General features: G+C 41.4%; 5 protein-coding genes across 11 annotated transcripts in view; 1 reads left to right on the forward strand and 4 right to left on the reverse strand.

Annotated features, from left to right (window-relative positions):
- ubr3 (ubiquitin protein ligase E3 component n-recognin 3) overlaps positions 1-1,133 on the reverse strand; it is a 38,841-nt gene extending 37,708 nt beyond the window's left edge. For 2 of the 6 annotated variants that reach the window (XM_069532246.1, XM_069532245.1), the window contains exon 1: positions 589-1,133. In XM_069532246.1, coding sequence (XP_069388347.1) covers positions 589-1,022 — 434 coding nt within the window. In that variant the 5' untranslated portion in view covers positions 1,023-1,133. The remainder of the gene's footprint in view (positions 1-588) is intronic. The other 4 variants (XM_020089929.2, XM_020089931.2, XM_020089928.2 and 1 more) reach the window with 4 other exon arrangements.
- On the forward strand, positions 1,067-4,030 carry mettl5 (methyltransferase 5, N6-adenosine). 2 transcript variants are annotated; one of them, XM_069532248.1, is made up of 8 exons: positions 1,067-1,202; positions 1,770-2,086; positions 2,169-2,283; positions 2,364-2,548; positions 3,119-3,201; positions 3,338-3,389; positions 3,460-3,509; positions 3,913-4,030. In XM_069532248.1, the coding sequence occupies exons 2-8, from the start codon at positions 1,987-1,989 to the stop codon at positions 3,952-3,954; spliced, it is 627 nt and encodes a 208-aa protein (XP_069388349.1). In that variant the 5' UTR covers positions 1,067-1,202; positions 1,770-1,986; the 3' UTR covers positions 3,955-4,030. The 2 variants fall into 2 exon arrangements, with proteins under 2 accessions (XP_069388349.1, XP_069388351.1); XM_069532250.1 differs by lacking the exon at positions 1,067-1,202 and adding an exon at positions 1,204-1,349.
- On the reverse strand, positions 3,586-8,877 carry ssb (small RNA binding exonuclease protection factor La). Its single transcript, XM_020089933.2, has 12 exons — positions 8,685-8,877; positions 7,407-7,497; positions 7,219-7,322; positions 5,964-6,138; positions 5,632-5,739; positions 5,437-5,540; positions 5,096-5,167; positions 4,976-5,018; positions 4,732-4,872; positions 4,457-4,643; positions 4,222-4,347; positions 3,586-4,131 (listed from the first exon to the last, which is right to left on the reverse strand). The coding sequence occupies exons 2-12, from the start codon at positions 7,461-7,463 to the stop codon at positions 4,052-4,054; spliced, it is 1,197 nt and encodes a 398-aa protein (XP_019945492.1). The 5' UTR covers positions 7,464-7,497; positions 8,685-8,877; the 3' UTR covers positions 3,586-4,051.
- A 1,669-nt stretch (positions 8,878-10,546) lies between these two features.
- klhl23 (kelch-like family member 23) lies at positions 10,547-13,479 on the reverse strand. Its single transcript, XM_020089932.2, has 4 exons — positions 13,337-13,479; positions 11,961-13,196; positions 11,073-11,225; positions 10,547-10,994 (listed from the first exon to the last, which is right to left on the reverse strand). The coding sequence occupies exons 1-4, from the start codon at positions 13,341-13,343 to the stop codon at positions 10,684-10,686; spliced, it is 1,707 nt and encodes a 568-aa protein (XP_019945491.2). The 5' UTR covers positions 13,344-13,479; the 3' UTR covers positions 10,547-10,683.
- Positions 13,480-15,229: 1,750 nt separating this feature from the next.
- phgdh (phosphoglycerate dehydrogenase) lies at positions 15,230-21,727 on the reverse strand. Its single transcript, XM_020090229.2, has 12 exons — positions 21,439-21,727; positions 20,329-20,480; positions 20,175-20,240; positions 20,038-20,092; positions 19,752-19,850; positions 19,530-19,662; positions 19,181-19,329; positions 18,893-19,045; positions 17,144-17,282; positions 16,793-16,920; positions 16,473-16,695; positions 15,230-15,667 (listed from the first exon to the last, which is right to left on the reverse strand). The coding sequence occupies exons 1-12, from the start codon at positions 21,574-21,576 to the stop codon at positions 15,513-15,515; spliced, it is 1,590 nt and encodes a 529-aa protein (XP_019945788.2). The 5' UTR covers positions 21,577-21,727; the 3' UTR covers positions 15,230-15,512.
- Between the last annotated feature and the right edge of the window lie 788 nt (positions 21,728-22,515).

Genomic DNA, 22,515 nt, shown 5'->3' on the forward strand with positions numbered 1-22,515 from the left:
TATGTATTTCTGCTTGATTTTTTTCTTTGTGGAGCACTTGTAATATAAGTGCTATATAAATAAAGACATGATCATTATTATTTCAAATAAAAGTACCAGGTGGGCCACTGTCACACTATAATGTGTTCGTCCATCTCTTTAACACAGACAGCATCATCACAAATGGAGATCTGGCAGACAGGCAGAGGTCTCCACTGTTCATATAACCCTGATCATCTCGATCTGTAGCAATCACTCAGTCTTTCAGATTATAAACGACACAACGTGCAGACTCATGTTTGTGTCCCAACATTGTCCCAGGGATCAATTGAAACCTCCAGTTGAGGCAACGAGCCTGACATTAATGTTTTGGTAGTAAAGGCTGAGCTGGTGAACCTTCCAGGCTCAGCTGCTGTAGCGAAGCTTTTCTGAGAACAAATGATTAAAATATCAGAACATTCAAACGTGTCGAACACAAAATGACCGACGAGGGCGCAGCAAATATCCAAGTTGGACTATTTCCAGCCGAGAGCTGTCAAAGCGACACCCGGCTAAACCCGTTCGTTAGCTAGCACTCGCTAGCTTAGCTCGCAGCTAATTCGGTCTTACCCAGTCTCTCGCATGACATTACTGTCTCCACAGTCGCAGGCCCCGCCAGCCTGGCTTCGGAACATGTTGAAATCATGGCCCGTGTGGTCTCCGTTGTTGAAGCACTCGGCGCACAGGGACATACACGGGGAGATGCCACAGGTCCGGCATCGATAAGCCACGAAATTGGCGGTCCACACCAAGCCGCACAGGGTCGCGTTGTCATAGGACCGGACCGTTTTGCAGAACTCCTCGAAACCTTCGCCTCCTGCAATGAGACATTTGCACCAGTCCAGAGCCTCCGTGTCCGCCGCGGGTTTCTCGGGATCTAGCACATCGTCGAGCAGCTCCTGGAGTTGCCCGACCCCGCTGGTATCGTCGGTCCGGGCTAGGTCTGCCTTCAAGTGGACGGCAGTGGTTTTCTTGTCCCGGCGCAGCAGCGACGCCGCCATCATGCACTCTGGCTTGTTGTCCACAAATTTATTTTTGTTGTCCTGTTTCCATGTTCTCGGGCTTTCTCGCGATACGACCCGTCGCCCCGCCGTTGGCTGGCGGACTCCCGACGATCTGTCAGTGTACGATGAATGCAGAGAAATGTGCTGCGAAGGATTTTAATCCGGCTGAGCCTGGAACAGGTATTTGATCCAGCAGAGTCTGAGCTGACGTCTGATCAGGTCACACACAGTCACCACAGGGCTGTTGTGTTTGCGTGTTTCTAGGCAACTGATAACCTTGTGTGGGATCATCATCATCATCATCATCATCATATAAACACACATAAGGTGCATCTTTCAAACCAATATGACTTGATATTAGTTCCGTATATACATCATTATTATAATTTTCTCGTTCTATCTGTGTGCATCTATAATTTTCCCCCTCTGTGTGTGTAAGTGTGTTTGGATATGTTTATGCATACACGTATTTGTATTCATATACTTCTAATATTATCGTTTTCTCTCTTTCTCTGTGTATCAATGCTTTTTTTAGAATCAGAATCAGAATCCTTTATTGTCAATGTTCAACATTGTCACCAACATTAAAACAGTGAAAATTGTTTTAGCAGCTCTTCTTGTTACAGCAGCATTTATCTGATTTTTAGAAATCAGAACAAGAATCAAGATTCTCTCTGTGTGTATCTTTATATATATATATTTATTTATTTCTCATTATTATTTTGTTCTCTCCCTGTGTGTGTGTAGGAACTACTACTTATTACAACAGGAACAGGAACAGGAACTATTGAGAGTGGTCTCGATCTGGTAGGATTGTTTTGAAGGATGCACACCCCTCAGCGGAAGTCGTCTGGAACCATGCTGAGTGTTTACACCCTCACAGATCTCAGATGAAGGAGATCGTGTGATCGCTGTGTTGTGGAGCAGGGTCCTCGCAGGTTGTTGGACGTCACAGTCTCCAGTCATGAAACTGAAAGAGCTGGAGAGTTGTCTTCAGCAGGTGGACGTGTTTGACGAACCAAAAATCCTTCTCGAGCAGTATCCAACCAGTCCTCATATTGCAGGTTGGAGCAGAAAACATGTGCTTGTTGGGAGAGTTTGTGTGGATAGATGTTGTCACTAACTTGTCGCTTCTTCTTCCTGCAGCATGCATGCTTTACACTATCCAGAACACATTTGAGGACATTGAGGGCAGACTGGTGGCAGATCTGGGATGTGGCTGTGGTGTCCTCAGCATCGGAGCTGCGATGCTTGATGCAGGGTGAGAGCTTTTGAATGTCCCCCACACGTTTGTTTTTAAAGTAGTTTCCCCTCCTCACCCTCCTGCTCTCTCCTCTGCAGTTTGTGCGTTGGCTTCGACATTGACAAGGACGCACTGGACATATTCAGAACAAATGCAGAGGAATTTGAGATTTCCAACGTGGATCTGGTCCAGTGTGACCTCTGCTCTCTGGACCCAGATACTTATGCTAAAAAATTTGACACAGTAATAATGAACCCACCGTTTGGGACAAAACATAACCAAGGTGAGGGCTCGTTTTTATAAGTGCTGCTCCCGGTGATTAAGTTTTCCACATCCATTAAGTTTGACAATCTGAATGATATATTTGCAGAGATTTTCATTTGAGATTAAAATACTTTGCATTCACTACGTGGCACAATACTGGTTTCCCAGTCAATATAATTTTTTATCAATCTCTATATAACAATGGTTCAAAATATAATATATAGATATATTTCTATGTATATTATGCACAGTGAGGAGGAATAACAATAGATCCACCTCAGATTTGTTTTTCATTCTGCTTAGTTTAAAACTACAACCTTCACTCAGTAGTCAGTCTCTGAACTTAGAACAAATGTGACATTTATCGTAATAATATATATTCACTCTTAATTTTTAAATCTTTATTTATTTTGTAGACATGTCCAGCCCTACTTGTGACCACAATAAATTCCTGCGCCTCAAGACATACTGCACATTCAGAGCAGCTCCATTTGTTTTAACTAATCCCATTCAAAAAAATCAATGCAGGTCCCTGTAGCTCTTTTATGTTACATGTAGTTTTTATGTTGCTTTTATTCTTTGTTTAAAGGGATGGACATGAAGTTCCTAAAAGCTGCTCTAACAATGGCAAAGACAGCAGTGTACTCGCTTCATAAAACATCAACACGAGAAGTAAGTTCAGACCCATCACTTGTTGACCACCTCCTTTCAATGAAGAGGTCAAAATTAAACAGTCAAATCTCAATTTAGTTACATCTCTGGTAACCATAGTGTGTGCAATGCCTAATTTGTAATCCTCTATCTACAGCACATACAAAAGAAGGCTAAGGATTGGGGAGTAAAGATGGAAGTAATAGCAGGTAAGAAAAATACACTGTACACATCCTCTACAATTAAAATATTTGAAGTCTGACTGTGTTTTCTTTACAGAGCTAAGATATGACTTGCCAGCATCTTATAAATTCCACAAAAAGAAATCGGTAAGTTAATGAGCTGCATCACACCAGTTTCAGATGTTTTCCTGCATTTGACACATAACAAATAAAAAAAAAAACCTTTTTCATTTTAATAAATGTTTTATTTGCTATTCACATACGCAAACTTAAAAAAAAAAAAAAAATAGCAAACCAGATGTTCTCACTTAATATAGGAGTTCTACTAAGAAAAAATAAAACACACAATGGCGCACAACGCTAGATGTCAGACGGGCCATACAAGACCAACTAAAATGTCCCAGTGAAATCAAATGTCTTTATGCTGAATATGATAAAATCAAAAACATCTTACGAACAAAGGTACATAATCAATGCAGGAGGCACAATATGATACAGGGACTTAAAAAGGCTGAAAACTGATGCCAATCATTGCAAATTGTTTCTCTAGGTCGACATCCAGGTGGATTTCCTACGATTCTCCAAAGCCTGAAGCTTTCACTGGAATGGATTTAAGTTGTCTCTGCATTTTAACTGTTTATAATAAATGTTTCCAAAAAAGAAAAAAATCTCTGGTTGTGATCTTGTGACTAAGATCCGTTTTCCGTTTTGGCGACCTTTGCTGCAGGACCGTCGGCATCTTCTAGTTCTCTCTTTGGAGCTGCGGGTGCTGGAGAAGAAACAGAGTACATTTATTTTTGTAAAGTCCATAATTATCTTGCCATAACAAGTTGGGAAATACTGAAGCTGCTGCACTTACCATCGTCTTCATCGTCACTATCAAATTTCGTCTTTTTGCCTTGGTACCGATTTCTGCCATGATCCCTCCCACCTCTTCCCCTTCGTCCTCCTCTTCCTCCTCTGCCACCTGATCTTCCTCTAAAACCTTTTGGACAAACAAGATGCATCAGTACAAACTAATCAATTCTGTAAATAACTGATGAGCTCATATGTTTAATTGATCAAATCATTCAGTTGAAAAGTTTAGTATTCACCTCTACCCCTGACCCTGCTGTACGATTCCTGTTGAGATTCAATGATCTTCTTCAGCTCCTCTTTCTCCTCGTCTCCTTCAAGCACCTGCCATGTAATGCTGTTGTTCTTGATTTTAAGCTCTCCATCGTTTGCCTCCTTGGCCTTGTCGAATGCATTCTTTGCGTTTCCATCAAAAAGGAGGGTACCCTTGTTTGGAAGAGAGAAAAAAAACATTTTAACAACCCTGCCTCTTCAACCTGAGTTCGGGGCTGTGAGTGGTGCAGATTTTATTTACCTCTTTAGCGCCCCGTGTAAAGTCAACCCACTTTATTTTTCCGTGCCCTGAGAACAATTGATGAAAGTCCTCTCGGGAAACATCTTCGAGTTCCCCTGCAAACTTCAACAAACAACCTGTCTGTTCATCCAGGAGCAGACCCTGCAACACAAATTACACTTTATCATTAAGGTGGCGATAACATGTTCATATGAGTCCATCGCAGTGGCAGAATATAAGGTGATTAGCACTTAAGGGATCTTACCATTTCTTTATCTTCTGCATGTTTCTGCAGTTGCTCCTTGTCTCTAAATAATATTTTTGTCAGTCATTTTGTTTTTATAAAGTGTATACTAGGACAAAATGGTATTGCATGGATACTTACTGTTTTGCTTTTGCCTTTGTCTCATGTTTGAAATGTTTTCTCTCCTCAGCCTTCTTCGCATGGTAGTCTTCCCTGAAAGCAGAACAGCAATCAAATGATTACTGTCTTAAGCAATTAACCTATCTGATGGGCTCAGATCAAGAACCCTGAGAGGTCAAGAAGGTCAATTAAGCTATGGAAATGGCTCTGACAGACTTGTAGGGTGCAAAAACTTCCAAATGTGTCGCATCCAGCAGAATGAGTCCACTTGTACACCTTTTCCAGATGTGATTTCTTTCTTTTCTTATTTTTTTTTTAATCACAACACAGAAAAGCTTAAACCAGGAAGCAGCACAACTTACCTTGATAACACAAGCATCTCATTGCCTTTGAAAGATTTTATGTCTGAACGTTCAAGGAACTGCTTCGATGACTCTTCTGTGTCCAAACAGATGAACACTGATCCCTGCAAAGACCATAATATAATAATTTAAAAAATCTCCTCCAAAAACACAGAAAAAACATAAGCGCGAGTGTTATCAATACAAAAATATTACCTTGAACTGTTTCTGCATGTTTTTCCTCATTTGAATATTTTCTATGGTGCCTTTTCCATTCAACCAGTCCTGAATCTCATCAAGGGAGGTTTCAAGAGGAAAACCTTTCTAGATGTTTAAAGTAAAAAGCATTACAGAAACACGACAGAGCAGCAGCAAAACACCAAGATCTAGAGTTGGAAAATATTAGACTAAGGGACTGTGAATTTAGAATAAATTCAGTTTCAAAACATAACTGTCTCTGTATGTTTCAATTCAGTGGGAATACAAGCAACATAATGTATCTACAAAGACTATTTTCTATATGTTATGGGAATCATTTCCAAGCTTACCATGTACACAGATTTGTGTTTAACGGCGTCTTTGAAATCATCGTTCAGTTCAGGTACGGGTTTATCTGTACACCTCCTGATTTTAGTCTTGTCTTCACTGATTTCCAAGAGGCCAGTCTTGGATTTCTGGAGAGCTGCAACAATGACGCTGCTGTCGCTAGTTAAAGAGCTGAGTCTGGAAGGAGAATATAAATGTTTCAAACACTCTGAACAGGAAAGACAGCACAGCCCTGCTTTAACAGCATGTGTAATTACTTAGGAGGTACATAAACTTCTTTATCTCACTGTAATGACAGTATGTAGCCACAGACACGGGATAATACTGAATTACTGCTCCATCAGGCTTGATGAGAACACAAGTGTGTCGAGTCACAGCGACTTCTTACCAGTTGAGCTGAGTTTCTATTAATAATCATGAATATCTCTTTGTTAACGAGGTGTGGCCATTTTGTGTGTGCATGTTGTTAGTGTAACAGGTACACTTAAGGGACAGGATGAGGGAACACATTAACCTTGTACTACCTGTTCCTCAAATTATATTTGTATAGCCCATATTCAATCACAGTTTCACTCATAAGGCTTAACAATAAGTACAAGGTGTGACATCCTCTGTCATTTTTACAGGGAAAACTGCAGAAACCATAGAGGGATCGTTCCTCCAGGAGGCACAGGAGTGTCAAGTAATATAGTGAGTATATAACAGAGCACATCAACAAAATACTCTGAGTCAGACACAAGGTCCGCAGACTGATCAGTCATCACTATTTTGTTTTTGGCCCCATCTCATTATTGAAGCGTCACTTTCTGATTCATTAATGTTGTGCTGATGAAAACCAAATCAGTGACGTCTAAGATAATATTTCATTATCAGCTGTGAAGAAGAAAGTACATGAGGGCAATCCGTGCAATTTTGCGACAGTCTGAGACGTTTACATTCCTTTGATGGGTGTTTTATGGGTCTGCGAGATACATTACATATTTGAGTCAGTTACAACCACTTTTCATTTCCACACAAAAAGAAACCCTCTTCTCTTGTCTAGACCTTTGTTGTTTAATGCACATTACTGCTGCTGTTGCTAGCTGAAGATTACTGTTATCTGTTGGTCTCCTCTGTCTCATTTTGATGTGTTCAACCAAAACAGTTTCCCTGAAGCGATCTGATTTAACTGGTTAAATAAAGCCGTTGAGCCATCAACACAACAGGCTGTTTAAGGAGCAGTTTCAGTGAGAATAAAATAAGGAGAAAATAACAAACCTGTTGAATTTAAGCATTGTCTCCAAAGGCACCCAGCCATCATCCTGCTGCAGTTGTTCTTTGAGAAACTTGTCCCTGGGAAGATTGTGATCTCCAAAGTAGTACTAGAGGTGAGAATGAGACACATTTCTTTGAGTGTCACTGTTACATTAATGGAAACAAATTAAAGAATTAAGCATCACAATTACCTCTACTTGTCGTGCCACTTTCATTTCAATTGAAGACATCTCTTGCTTTTCGGCCATGGTTGTCCAGTGGAGACAACAGTAACCCCAAGTCCTGAAACAACAAACAATTAGTCTGTCTACAGAAAATAAATCCACAACAAATCTGCTGAGTAATGGCCAAAGTCATTTAGCTGAATACTCACTGCTTCTAGCTTCTCACAGTAACTTATCCTCCTTCAAGTCTGTTTTTACATCAGTCCAAATTTGTTATTGATTTGTCACTCCCTGCTCGCTCTGGAAAATTGCAATGATCCTTTATACTATTTTAAAAACTCTGACTATTTGATTGAAACACTGAAACCCTTATTATCTGCCACCGTAATAAATACATCAAGTAAATAATACAAAATGATGTACATTAGTTTATTGTAACAGTTGTTTGTCTGCAATATCTTGGTGTGTTCAGCATAGTTTTTAATAACTGCTATTATTGCAGGGATGTGTTGAAGTTTAAAGACTTTACACTTCAACACATCCCTGCCACTATGTGTACAATTTGTATCAACATGTTTGAGTATCTACATTATTCAGTCACTGTGTGTTAAAGACTGACATACTATTTTATATGATTAATTTACAAATCAATGAGAAAAGCAAATTCAATTTAAAAAACGCTATATTAATATTGGCAAATGGAAATAAATCCACGGCCATATACTCTGAGATTTTCTTTCAGATTTATATAGATTAGTTTTAAACCAATCTCGTCCGTCCATTATTCAGTAAAAAATCTATTTGTTTTAGATAAATATCAAACAAATAATCCCAAAACAACATTAGGCCAATGGTCAGCATCTGACACATATAGATCAGTGAAATAAAAATCCAATCGGCAGATTTTAAACTCGCTAAATGAGGGAACCAGAGCATTATTGCCATGAGGAGTGGACATTTTTCACTAATCTCATGCTGCTGGTGCTGCAGCTAGCTTGAAGGCTAACACGCTAGCCTAGCTCGCGTGCACCAGCTGTACACTCGGACATGTTGTTGGGTGCAGACACGCGGCTGAAACGTGTTCTATCCAACGTGAGAGTTAGTCCGCTGCTAGCTCGCGCTAAGTTAAATTAGTTACATGAGTCATTTAGAAAACTGCGTAACTCCTCTCCCGCGTCGTCATGTCGCTAAAACACGCCAAACCTATAAGAATGTCTTCTGCGCTCGTTTGTAAAGCTTCTAACATTAAACACGGGGAATAGAAACACTGTAAACACAGAGGATCCTGTTCGGAAGGTTACTTACAGAAGGAAGAGTCGGCGCGAGCAGCGGATTTCTGAGGAAATCTAAAAGTGCTTCACTTCGTCGCCTGCACGTTGAGGGTCTGCGTGCTACGGCGAACCGCGAGGACCAAAAAGAGTTTGTTTTAGCGCTGCAGCTGCTCCTCGCTGCGGGAGCGGACACGTGTGGTGCCGCTCACAGCCTCGGGGTGTCGCTGTGATTCCCCTACAATAACCACAGACTGTATAAAGAATCAAGAAGACAGCATTGACAACATTACAAAGACACCCCATATTTCAAACGGCTTTGCAGCATATTATTTTATTAATTCAAAATATTGAGGTTTTAATTTGGTTTTTCTGTTTATTTTCTTCCAGTTTATGTCATTATTTCCATTTGATTTCATTTGACTCTTTGAATTTATGTCATGTCTTAATGTATAATATGAAGCCCTTTGAATGTTTAAATGTTTTTACATTTAAATTGCACAATTTAAGTTACTAATTACCAGTAGATGTTAGCAGGTGTTAGCGACCGACAGCCGATGTTAGAGTCATTACTTCAGTCATACCTAGTAGTATAGTTTTGGCCTTGTAATCAAAAAACAGACCGAACTTGAGGGTCTGCTGAGGCTAAAGATAAATCTGACCGGCTACTGGCTTGTATAACAATACTATGAAAGCCATGTGGCCCACTCAGTAGATCAGACATCATTACATCTATGCCTTTTTAAACTCAATGCCATCCCATTTCAGAATAAAGGAAAAGATGGAGAATATCCCTTGTATGTTCTACCACAATTATAACTGCCTACCACATATACTAATACTATCTTATTCTCTGTCAATATATAACCATATATAGTCACTCTATAATTAGCTTGTTGCGCTTGGCCCAAACTTGACTGTTAACTCTGCAATTAACAGTTCTGCAATAAATCCCACATTCGTGAAAGTTTTAATGTTTAATTTTTGTTAGAATTGATTTTGATTGGTTGAACTACATGATTATTTTATGTTCGTTTTACTTAGGCTATCTTTACTGAAATTAATGGGGTGGCGAACACAATAAAAACAGTATATAACTTAGTGTAATGTACTTATAGTAGTAAAGAACAATAAGGCAACAAACTACATTCAGAACAGGAGAACACCCCCTAAAACAGTATCATTTTTTGAAAGTAAATAATAAATCCACATCACAGTTGTAGATATATTTATTTAATCAGTAGCAGCCTGGTGGTGCAGCTTTATTTAAAAAAGATGCTTTGAAGTGTCACAGTGCATCATTGGTCTGAGCTGGATTCTGCATTTCTCTTTTCAGTCTTTCTTTTCAATCAAGTAAACAGAAATACTCAAAAATGTAAAGTAAAATACTAATTGTCCCTGAGGTTAAGACTGTATATAAAGATGAATGATTTGACTGCTCCGCAAAAATTAAGCCCATGCACATCGATTGCTTCCTGGTGGCTGGTTGCAGAATAGCTCATAAAATCCCTTCTCCATGTTAGTAAATGGAACATGGACCAAATTTTTAAAAAAATCAAAAATCAACTACATTTTTCCCAGAGACGGTTTTTGTAATTTCAGGTAGTTCTTGTCACACCGATGCATGTTCAAGCTTTCATGTTTCTGCTAAGTTTGGTTTTGATTAGATATTTGATGCTATGAAAAAGTTTTGGTGTACAAAAGTGTATCGACAGGCGCTACCATGGCTCCATCCCCTGATCACTACTGCAGAGACTCTGGCTCCAAATGCGCAAGTAGGCAGCATTTGTATATACAGGATGTTTTGGCTTCATTTCTAGGTAGTGGGAGGAAACGGAGTCGTGTCATTAATTTTTATACACAGTCGATGCTGGACAGTTTGGCAGATGTGTAGCTCTCTACAGTGCATGACATGGACTAGCTTGGCATCTCGTGTGACCGTTTACATGGCATTTGCATTTTGACAGAATACTGTTCACATTTTCATCGATTTGGCACAAAAATGACAATAAATAAAGTTTGATGAGGGTTTGACACTAAACGCTGTGAACACACACACACCCATGTGATCTGGCTGGGCTGGGAAGAGTCCCCACTATCTCCCATGAGTCCAGCTCAGGGTCGTACTTCTCGATGCTCTGCAGATAAGTCCCCTTTGAGTAGGAGTATCCCCCTGTTACATAAATACATCCATTTATTATCACCGCCCCGCACTCCATTCTCCTCTCCTTCATCACTGATATTGGCCTCCACTCGTCTTTCTCAGTGTCGTAGCAGTCTGCGATCGTCGTCTGTCCGCCCACCAAATACAGCTTGTTGTTGAGAGGCACAGAGCACAGCCCGTGTTCTGAAAACACAGGATTTTAACATATAAAAATTATATTCAGACCATTACCACTTACGTTCTTCACTCCTACGTTCATACCTGGATGGGGACTTATTGTAATGATGCTCCACTCATTGACCTCTGGCTTGTAGACCTGGATTTTTTCATAGGTGCAGCTTCCTCTATAGCCATAATGGCCTCCGGTCACGTAGATTTTATCCCCCATTACAGAAGCAGTGGCATTTCCAACACCTTTGAAGAGAAATGAGTTTATATTGTGAATTATTAGCAAACAGGTTACATATTCAACAGGCACAGAGCAGCTATAGCGTCTATTTCTGTATCTGGCCACCTGTAGTCTAATGTTCACTTTGCTTTTAACTCAATTTGGCTCACCACAAACTGCAGAGAGAAATATCTTGGTTCCCCCAACAGATGCTGTGCTACATTCACGAATTAGTCGTTAATGTCTATTTGTGTATTGTGTTTAACAGTAACTTTATGAGCTTTTTGCTGATTCTAGCTGGCTGCCCATGCATGTCTCGTGGACTTTGAGCCTCAACTAAGAGGGTTTAATGGATCCCATGAGGTTCCTTCATGTAAATGGTTCAATGGTCAGGAATTCCTTATAGATATCTGAGAGATTCTCAGACATCCAGGTCATGGTATCTTAGAAGTTGTACAAGTGTAAGTGGGCAACAGGACTTGTGTCTCTTCACCCCTCTTCAAGAGGAAGTTGAGTTCTGGAACAGTGTTATCTCAAGTCAACAGAGCATTTCAGCTTCTGGCCTTTTGGATGACAGGTAAAACTTCTTCAAAAAACACAAGCAATATAAGTTGACCACATACACTTGTGCAACTTCTGAAAAAACCTTCTGAAAAAATGGGAATGTGAACATCTTTAGTTCTGAACCAGGGTAAACTCCACCTATCTCATTCTTTTTTCCTCCTTTTCAGTCAACCCATAGCATGTCACCAATCATTTACCTTGGATCATTTTGGCCACAGGAAACCATTTCTTTTTCAAAGGATCATAAAATTCGGTCTCTCGCTCTGGAGCTCCTCCTCTGTAGCCTCCGATGGCGTAAATACAGCCATGCAATGCCACGGAACAGTGGTAGTACCTCGCTGTGACCATGGAGCAACCCTCGGTCCATTCATCATAGTCACAGTTATAAATCAAAACAGCGTCCAGGGCCTCAACAGTGTTTGTCCTGTAACCTCCAGTCACATATATATTTGCTCCGAGTGAGCTGATGCTGTAACTCTCTCTTGCGTGGTCAGGCATTGCTTTACCTTGCACCCATGTGTCACTGACAGGATCCCAGAAGTGAACCTCACACAGTGGGTGCCAGTAGTATCCCCCGATGATGTACATGTTGGGAGACATTTTTCTACTTGCACACACCTCCTTGCCATTATTGGACCTTAATGCCTGTGTTATCATGGATTTAAACTTCCCCTCACTTCTCAGCAGGCCCTGCCTGTGCACCTCTAGAGACGCTTTGAAATAAATCTCATCAAGGTCCAGTTGGATGGAGTTTAGCAAGTCTAGGGTATGGTGAACACGGTTATCCAAGTCATGGGTCACCCATTTGACCACAGCATCTATCAAGACATCATCCCTCTGCACAGTGAGGCTCTGTGCGGCCACCACCGCCCTCATCCTCTCATGGTCCAGCTCCAGGAACTCCTCCTGCAGCACCAGCTCTTGGAACCTGCTCAGCATCACCCTCCTGGCCTCCCTCTCCAGTGCAGGACACAGGTGCAGCTGTGCGAAGGCGTGCATCCCCAGGCAGTTGTCCACATCCAGGAGGCGGATGAGGAACTCCTCGCAGGCTTGTTTGACAGAGATGAACTGCAGGAGGTCTGCGGCCTCCAGCAGGCTCTGCACGTTGCTCTCGGTGATGCGCACCTGACCCGTGTACACGTAGTTCACCAGGGCGCCCAGGACCTCGGCGTGCACCCCGGTCAGGGTGATGCTGCTGTCGGACCGCTCTCTCATGTCAGCTGTGAACATGACTTTAAAATAGGAGCTGCGGGCCGACAGCAGCGCCTTGTGGCAGTGGAACACCTGCGCCCCAGGGCCACTGCACTGGAGGGAGACGTCTGTGAAGAGGCCGCTGACGTAGAAGTGCCTGAGTGCGTCCAGGAGCTGCGACGGATGATCTCCATCAGTGAAGTCGAATGTGTAGATGTCGTCTTCTTTGTGTGACATGGTGTCTGCAGGAAAAACACACGCATGACAGTGACCCAAGCGCACATTAAAGCAAAGGACAGCCCAGTGTCATATTCTCATTTATAATGAATGACAATCATGCAGTCAGTTATTGGCCTCCTTGCTGTAATAACACAGGTCTTACCTCTCATCTTATATCCATGAATAAAGGCTGCAGCTCCACACACACGCTCCTCTGTGTCCTCTCTCTCTCTCTGTGTGTGAAAAGATCGTCTCTAACAAACACATGAAGCTCAATTTAGCTCAGGCAGGACGGTCGCAGGCAGCTCAGATCCTATTTTGGTATTTGTGTGCAGAGGACAACCCCCCTCGACCCCCTCCTCCTCCTCCTCCCTCCTCCTGCACCTTCCTCCTCCTCCTCCTCCTCCAGCAGCTCCTCCATTGACAGGATCCCCCCCGTGCACAGATACTTTCTCTCCTCCAGCCTGATTATAAAAGCTACATCCACGATCACGGTCCCGTGGTGCGTTCACGGACGGGGCATTGTGCAGGACAGGCTTCGCCGCTGGAATACAAATCTCACTCTGTGCTGCTCCACTGCCTCTGTTCGCCATTCATGTGTTTTCCCCTCTCACTCCTGTGGTTGCCATGGTTTCCTGAACCCACTTCCAGCATGGTCAAGGGCTTTGGCTGTTAATCCTAACAAGGATTAAAGGTATAACTGCAGGAGCTGGTTTACATTCGTTTCCACTGGTGGGGACTATTTCTGATACATGTTTCTATCCGCCATCAGTCAGATGATAAAACATATGAAAACAACATACAGTCAGAGATTAAACCACTGGTTCTCTACCCACATTGACTTGTGACCTCTCAGAGAGGGTCCTGGGATCTATTGGGGCCTCCTGTCTCAGATGTCTCTGTTATCTGTTCCACCGAGGGCATAGATATGTGTTGAAGTTGTGGGGGTTGAGGACAAATGTCATGGTCAAACACAAAATGTATAATAATTTGTAATAAATACTAATTTCTATAAGAATATGTCTTACCAATGAAAAACACAGTACCATATTGGTATACAGTACCATAGAAATAATTTCTATTTATTGTAGCCAACGTAGCTGCAACAAATGGGTTCATCAGTTAAATAACAGTAAGAGGCCATAAGAGGTCAGTGTGGGCTATTGTGCAGTTTTTCCCATGAAGCCAAGATTTCACTACAAAAATTAGGAATGCAAAACTGTGTATCATTGACCAAGTGCTGATGCATTTGTTTTCACCCGATGAGAATTAAATATTTAGTTATGATAATATACCAGTCACAGGGGCGGAGGTAGCTGTTAGCTGCTATCACTTTAATAGGATTTTGAATGCAGGACTTTAACCTGTAATGTATTTCTTTGTCCCCAAAGGAAGTTATGTTTGTTGGTTGGTTTGCGTGACTGTTTTTCAGCAGAATTAAGTTAAAAACTACTAAACAGAATTCCATGAAACTTGGGAGAAGGATGGGACATCAAGAAAGAAGTCATTAACTTCTGTCGCAGATTCGGAATAGGGGGCATATCCACGGTTTTTTTTGGATCACTTTATTTAACATTTCAAAATTTTTGACATTTTCACAGATTTCCCAAGGAATAATATGGATCTTTTAGTGTTGTGTTGTCTCTTGACATTGTATTTTATGTTGTTTTTAAAGGATAACAGATTTGAAATCCACAGCTTGAGCTGAATGCATAAAACAATTTTGGAGAATGTTTTTTAATCATTCACCAAAGAGATGCTTTTAGTCCCAAAGTCAGATTCATACGGTAAATGTATTTAAACGTCAGGAACAATCATATAGAATGAAGAAATGGTCCATTTCAACATTTACACACAGAATTGTACAAATTGTAGAAAATGGTGGTGTGGGTTATTTTACTTCGTAGTGCTGTAGTTGTTACACTGTTAGTTGTTATGTTGACCAGTACAATATGATGTGGTCTAAAACTGCAAACTCCACCCTGGATCAATTGATATAAACATCCTGTGTAATACATTGTTCAATCTCACTAATAATAAAAAAACATTCTCACAGTTTTAGTAAGTGTATTTTATTTCACATTGCTTTGAAATGGTCAAATAAACTGAAAAAGTCACCTCAAGGGGCTCCTAAACCATCGTACCACTGGAATGTTATCAGAAAGACGTTTTAAAGTGTTCAAGTGTTTGATAGTGTTCTACACAAACTCAACTTCTAAACAAGTTGTTAGCTGTAAACATGAAGACCGAGACAGATCAATTATACTAGACATTGTTAAACCTGCTATTTCAGATACTGAATGTTATCCAAGCACTGCAGCGGGTTCTGCTGCCGTCACTTAAATGGTGAGCTGTGCGGCCTCCTTAACTGAGGACTTTAAGGCACCGAGGTCTTGCAGGAGGGAGGACACCCCCACACAATACCACAGATCACCACTGCGGTCTGAGGGAGCGCTGAAAGACTCGATCTCCACCCCCTCTGCGGCCAGCACTCCTAAACAAAGAACAATTGAAAAGAGAGAAAAAAAAAAGGTGTGAGTTTAAAGCAAAAGAAACAACTCAGGGAAAACTGTTTTAGTCCTTAGAGACCATAACTCAGTTCCATCTTTTATTTAAATGGAAAGCTTGAATTAAAAAAAGATCTGTAACACTAATTTCAGGTTTAAAGTTGAATAAAGAATCAAGTGTCTGCACTCTTCTCCGTCAATGCCAAGTGGGCCAAACTGAGTCTGCCGATTCACCGCTCCACTGATTCAATCATTAACAGTCATAATTTGATGCCTCTCGCCCAATTTCAGCTGGGATTAGCTTCATAGCTGGTTGTGCATCTGACGTAAGTGTGTTGCCACTTTGTCTGTTGTAGTTAAGTGCATTGAAAAAAACAGTCTCTGTTTGAAAGGAGAGAATTTATCTACCACTTTACTTGGTAACTTTTGTTGCCACTGTAGTATTATTATGGTTTTAATACCAGCAAAATGAACATTGTGTAAAAAGATACTAACAATCCTACAGGCATTTTCTTCTTCTATTGTTTGATGCTGCATCAACTTCTGAAAAATCTGAACTTTCCAAAAAAATGTTTTATAATAATAATGGATGGATGGATGAATGTCATTTGTGAGGGTGCACCACTGCACTAATGTGATCATTCTGATAAAATATAAAAAAAACAAGATATTAGCAGTGACCATGGTCCTCAATAAACCAGTTCCCATCTATTAACTGTAGCCTTACTCCAACACATTCAGTTCTACAGGGCTGATTCTCTCCTTTAATAAATCTGCTTCAAAGTCTCTCACCAGCCACAGAGGACAGGAGCTGAGGACTCGCAGGGGCTTTGAAGAACAGCAGATTCCCAGTGAGACGGACCGGCTGTCTGAACACACTGTTGCTCAGCTCCAGCAGGACCGGCACACCACCCTGAACTGCCCCCGTGGCTTTGTAGGTGCAGCATTTGGCCACGATCTCCACCTTGCAGACTCCATCAGCTGCCCCCTCAGATGCACAGTGGGCTTGGTTTACCTGAAGGGTCAGTTCACATGCACGACATGATTATTCTTCTTAAAAAAAACCCTCCTTGTTGTGAGGTGGTGTTTTTCACAATGAGATGGCTCTGTACCGTGATTCCAGATTCCTTTGCGAGACTCAGTACATTGATGAGGTTTGGGCAGCAGCCAGATTCATGATTCAGCAGTCCGACCAGGACTGATGATGTCATGTAACCGGCGGAGGACTTCATGACATCCCCTGTTTGTAGGAAACGGTGATTAAGATTACCTTCTGGTTAATTTAATAAAAACAGATAAGACATAAACAGAAGATCAAACCTTTAAATTAGCTCATGTACAACTACAATGTCCAGCTGATATCAAACACAGTGTCTGATTCACAATCCCATCACTAGAGAGGGGGAAAGCACCTCTGTTTGAGTTCACTGGTGAAACAAACTGGTTACAAAAGTATAGTCGACCTTGAGTGGTGATCTGCACTTGGCTGAACGGTTTATTAGAACTTGAGCACGACTGCAGCACGGCTCCAACGGCTTCTCCGAGTTTGATCAGCTGATGAGATTCCTGGGAGAAGGTGCTCGCCAAAACCTGAGCATTTACCTAGAGAAGAAAAAGACATGTCGGATCAGATCAGGTGTGTTTTCGTGAACGGAAGCAGATGCTTTAAGCACCAAAAACAATCAAACAATTACATCTCTTTATTCATGATTTTGCCATTTTTCAAAAATTCAGAGGCAATAATACAGATTTAATCAGATAGTCATAGTCCAAGAGTGTGTTCATTCAAAGTTTATAACCGCAGCCTGATCCTTGTACATGAATACCTGAGTTATCTAGATTAGATTGTTGATGATTTGAATTGAGCTTGGAACTGTTTTGGATCTTTGAAACTGGTTAAACTGGAAGTGTAGTAATTGCAAAAGGGTAGTGACAGTTTGCTGGATAATGACCAAGGCTGAACCCAATATAGAAACTCATTTTCAGATACAGAGCAGTTGCTTTCTCTGGGATACAATGAAAGAATAATGATGTAATTCAGATAGATGAAAACATTAAGGTTATTGAGAAATCATTATAATCTATGGCTGTACTTTATCAAAATGTAATAACCTGTACTTATACATGATGAAATATAAATACATGTCATGCGTTAGTTACCCTTAGACCCTGCTGAGACCTGGTTTTATCCGTATCTGGTGTGACATAGAGGATCTGATCTCATGTTTTGAATAGTATTATAGAATTGGAAAAGTAAAGGCTAACTTGGAGGATTATGTGACCGTTGCAGATTCAATTTGTTTGAAGTGTTTGCAAGCATTGGATATTTCAATAAAGTGATGTGTTCATAGAAGAAGATAAAGTCTGCAAATGTAGAAAATGGCCAGAAGTGGGTGCACAGAGCTGAATCTTCTTCATTCCTTTGAGTTCTGCTGCATTGTAAGTGTAGAAGAGTGAAAATAGTGAGAGCTCATGCTAACAGAAGCTTTGTGAATGAAGCCGCTAACACAGGAGTGAGGTCGCCTTACATGCTGTATCACAAAGAAAACAAAAACTGACTCCACCCACTCATGTCATCTTGCCATTATGGTAAAGTGAGTGTTAGTGTCACATGTGTTCATTCAGTACCATTCTTACCTACCTTGGATTTTATGAAATAGCTTTAAAAAGAGAAACACAACATGGATTTAACATATGAACAACAGCTCATTAGTCGTGAATATGAAAACTGTTGCACAATCTGTGGCTCGCAAAACAACCCACTGAGGGCACTGTCACATACACGCCAATGAAGCAGTGGTAAATCTTTGTCTCTTGTTCACACACAATCTCCAAACATTCCCTTCTTGTGTCAGAGCAATCTGACACAGTTTGGCTTCGTGTGGAATTCAACTTCAGTGAACTTTGGCCTGCATTCACATATGTGTGACCATGCCCTAATGAGTGCCATCAGCTCGTGTTTGTAGATAAATGTTAAAGTCTTCATTACAAGTTACGAGTTTGAAAAAATTGTGGTTGTTTAAGATTATTTTATTTTATTACTGAGAGACGGTTTTATTGTTTTTGTTGATGTATCCATTTTAGGGAGAAGTCAGGATTTACTCCAGCTCTCATTTTTACCATCCCACAACTTTATGGAAGGGCAATACTAAATCCAACTCTTTAACATGCTTTGCAACCACAAAACTGGTGTGAGATCGGGTACAACTTACTGCTCCAACCAGTTTCTTGCCCATCACCATGTCCACAATCTGCAGGGCGATGTCTTCCCCACAGCGAGCCTGAGCCTCCTTGGTGCTGGCTCCGAGGTGAGGACAGCTGATGACGTTGGGATGATTCACCAGTGAGCGGTTCTTCGGTGGCTCCTATGGCCAAATATAAAACACATCTCCACCGTTAATATTCAAGACTGACTACAGGAAAACAGCTTGATATGTGTTACCGCAGTCTGTCGTGATCAGACTTACAGTACGTGTGACAATAGGAGGTCGTTAACTTGCCTCAACAAAGACGTCAAGTCCTGCTCCTCCACACTGTCCGGACTCCAGCGCTCTGAGGAGAGCATCCTCATCGATGATGCCGCCTCGTGCGCAGTTCACCACCTTCACCCCTTTCTTGCATTTAGCGAATGATTCGTCGTTGAGCAGACCTTGAACAATCACACAAAACATTTTAAAAGTGGATTCTACAACTCACAAGTACAATGTATTTCATGATCAGCAAGGATCTCATGGACCTGAGATCCGATTACTCAGACCACATGTTTCAGGTCTGAACACACAAACTTGCTGCAAGTTAACACCAGGTCTGTTGTTGCTCAGTGGGGAGAACCTGTATAAAAAAACTCACCAACAGTAGAGGGCATGAGGGGAGTGTGGACAGTAATATAATCACACTGGGGCCAAAGCTGCTCCAGCTGCATCTGCTCCACCCCCCAGCTGGCCGACACCTCATGTGGAGTGATAGGGTCATAGCCGATAGTCTGAAGATAGAGAAAAGTATTTATCTCAGCATTTGTGTCTCATTCAAACGTTTGTACACAGTTCATTGTGTTGTAATCTGTTTACTTGCCCTCATGCCGAATGATTGCATCCTTGAGGCGACTTCTTTTCCTATTCTCCCAAGTCCCACTATTCCAAGAACTTTCCCGTAGAGCTCTGCACCCATGAACTGTAAAATTAGAAACAAGACAATGACCCTGATTACGAAATCATAAACTACACAGATCCAAGTGTCCTGTCTGATTATCGCAGACTGGACGAAAACAATGAAGTCGACCATGCGATGGTAAATTGCTTTGTGTGCCAACTGCGGACGTTCAAAGGGGAAACAGGGGCGAACCAACATCTCTGCTGACCTTTTTGCGATCCCAGTTCCCTTGTTTCATCGACATCGCAGCTTGAGGCACATTTCTGCAAACACACAGACGTATTAACAGAAATCTACAGAATTATTGTGCGATTAAAAAGCTTGTAAATACAGAAGTCATCTTACCTTGAGAGGCTCATCAGCAGGGCACATGTCAACTCTGCAGCACTGATTGTGTTACCGCTTGGTGTGCTGCAGGAAACAGTCTACAGTTAATGTACTGCACATTATGTTGGGGCTGCATTACAGGTCAAATTTTTACAAAAGCCTTGAGACTTACTTCATTACAATAATACCCTTCTTGGTGGCAGCATCAACGTCCACATTGTCCACACCGGTCCCAGCTCTCCCAATGATTTTGAGATTATTTGCAGCATTGATAACATCAGCTGTTACCTTGGTTGCAGATCTCACCACAAGGCCATCGTAGTCCTGGGATGGTAAGAGAGGCGCATTGTTGATTAGAGATAATTTAATATCTGTGGTTGATCCTATCAAGGCTGGAATAGTAACATTGGAAAGCAGCAAATTAACCAGCGATTCCAAATCTTCCAAAACCCTGAGGCCCACAAATTCAATTTTGTCAGTTAACTTTGTGGTTATGCAACATTTTTGGTAATTTGCATCACAATAGCATGATATGAAATGTACATAAAAAAAACTGTGAACACAACAACAACATAGTAGTAGCTAATTGTGGCGTAAACTGTGACATAAATGTCACTCTGCTTTCTGCAGATAAAGTTAATTGAAATGCTCTTGAAATAAATAGTTATCTGGAGTCACTGTTTGTTCATGCTAATGATCTTTAAAAACAATATAAAAAAAGGAACATTAATGTTCAGTTTCTCTCACTTTATGGAGTTGAGGGTGACTTGAGGCACTGCTTGAGGAGGCCCACATTCCATCGAGCCCTGAAACTACTGTCCATTGTGATTGCATTTAGTTTGTAGTGAGAACTGATCCACTTCAACCAGTTGTTTTAATTGTGTGTAGTATATGAAAAGCATTTGTTGGCTTTGTGTTCTCAGCTGTCAGTCCATGTGATCTGAGATCTGGTAAAATCATGGATGAGTTGCATCAGCTTCCCAAGGGGGCGGTACTAAACTAAAATCCAGCGTTCACACCTCAGCCTCAGTGAGCGGAGGCTTAAAACACAAAGTGCACACTCTTTAAATGAAAGTTTGCATGAATCTCAAACTACTGTTCGGTTGATGCATTTTTAAATCCATTTCCCCACCGGGACAGCTGCAGTAGCAAAATGAATGGAAGCAGTGGCGACCAGGCTTTTTGAACACGATAGGGAGAAGAAGAAAAAAAAAGTCTGCATGTTACGCAGCAGGAAAAAAAAGAAGACGATCCACGTGTGGAAGCCGAGACTCAACTTTACCTTTATCTCCGCGATCAGTTCATCTTTTGACATTTGCTGCTTCTCCGTAACTCGGATGCCATTTTGCTGCAGGAGGGCTCTGCAGCGAGGGTCCACACTCTCACTGATCAACACGGTCTTGATGGAGACAGGGGCCATCTTGGTGCGGAGGGGTTCTCTCGGTGCTGGATGGTGGATGAAGTTGAGCTGAGTGCTTGATGCTCGGCTGGGAGTGACGGTGGCCGCGGGGAGTTTCCCTCTGCTGGTTTTGAATGGTCACCTCGGGTTTGGAGACAGCCCCTCACTCAGTGGACCCGCCCCCATCATGCGTCTCCTGCTGGAGATTGGAGGTTACAGACAGAGTGTAATATATTTGTTCTGTTGGAATACACCAGGAATCACTCTGATCCCTTCAAGCAACATCAAACTTGATTTTATTTGTCTTACACTGAACACGAGTTCAGTCTTAATTCATGAGACAGTGTTCGTCACCTGACTCACTAGGCAGCACATGACTGTCCTCTTATTCCAGTGTTGGCTCAGTACATTTACACGTCCAACACAGTCCTACTCTTATATATACTTTCTACTTTGGTGTTAAAATGCATGTCATCTTATTTTCAACAGAATCCCTGTCTGTATATGTTAATGTAAACCTGATGTGATGGACCTGTCAGAGTTGTTTTCCTGACTTTGTGTTGAATAAGAGTCTTGATTCAAGTACAAACATGTGGCAGTTCTATTTTAAACTCTTGTTATGTTACTGAATTAACGTGAGCACAGTTTGGTCTCATGCATCCTAATTAAACCGATAAAAAACTCTTCATCCCCCCATCTGAACAGTGAAAGTACATTTCAATACAGAGGCTATTTCCAACATGGTTCAGCAACGTCTTTACGTCAATCATTTTTAATGTGTGCACCCAAATGATGACTGTTCTATAAAACTTTTATTGAATCAGTTTTGAAACCTGATTCTGACCCACAGGATTAAGATTGGTCAGCTTGTGGCCAGCAAACATATTGGGGTGAATCCATCTCTCTAACCTCTACGAGCATTATATCTTAAGGAAGGTCCAGGCCATATGGGACTGTGCT

Source organism: Paralichthys olivaceus, chromosome 10 (genome assembly GCF_024713975.1).
Source record: "Paralichthys olivaceus isolate ysfri-2021 chromosome 10, ASM2471397v2, whole genome shotgun sequence".
NCBI lineage: Eukaryota > Metazoa > Chordata > Actinopteri > Pleuronectiformes > Paralichthyidae > Paralichthys > Paralichthys olivaceus.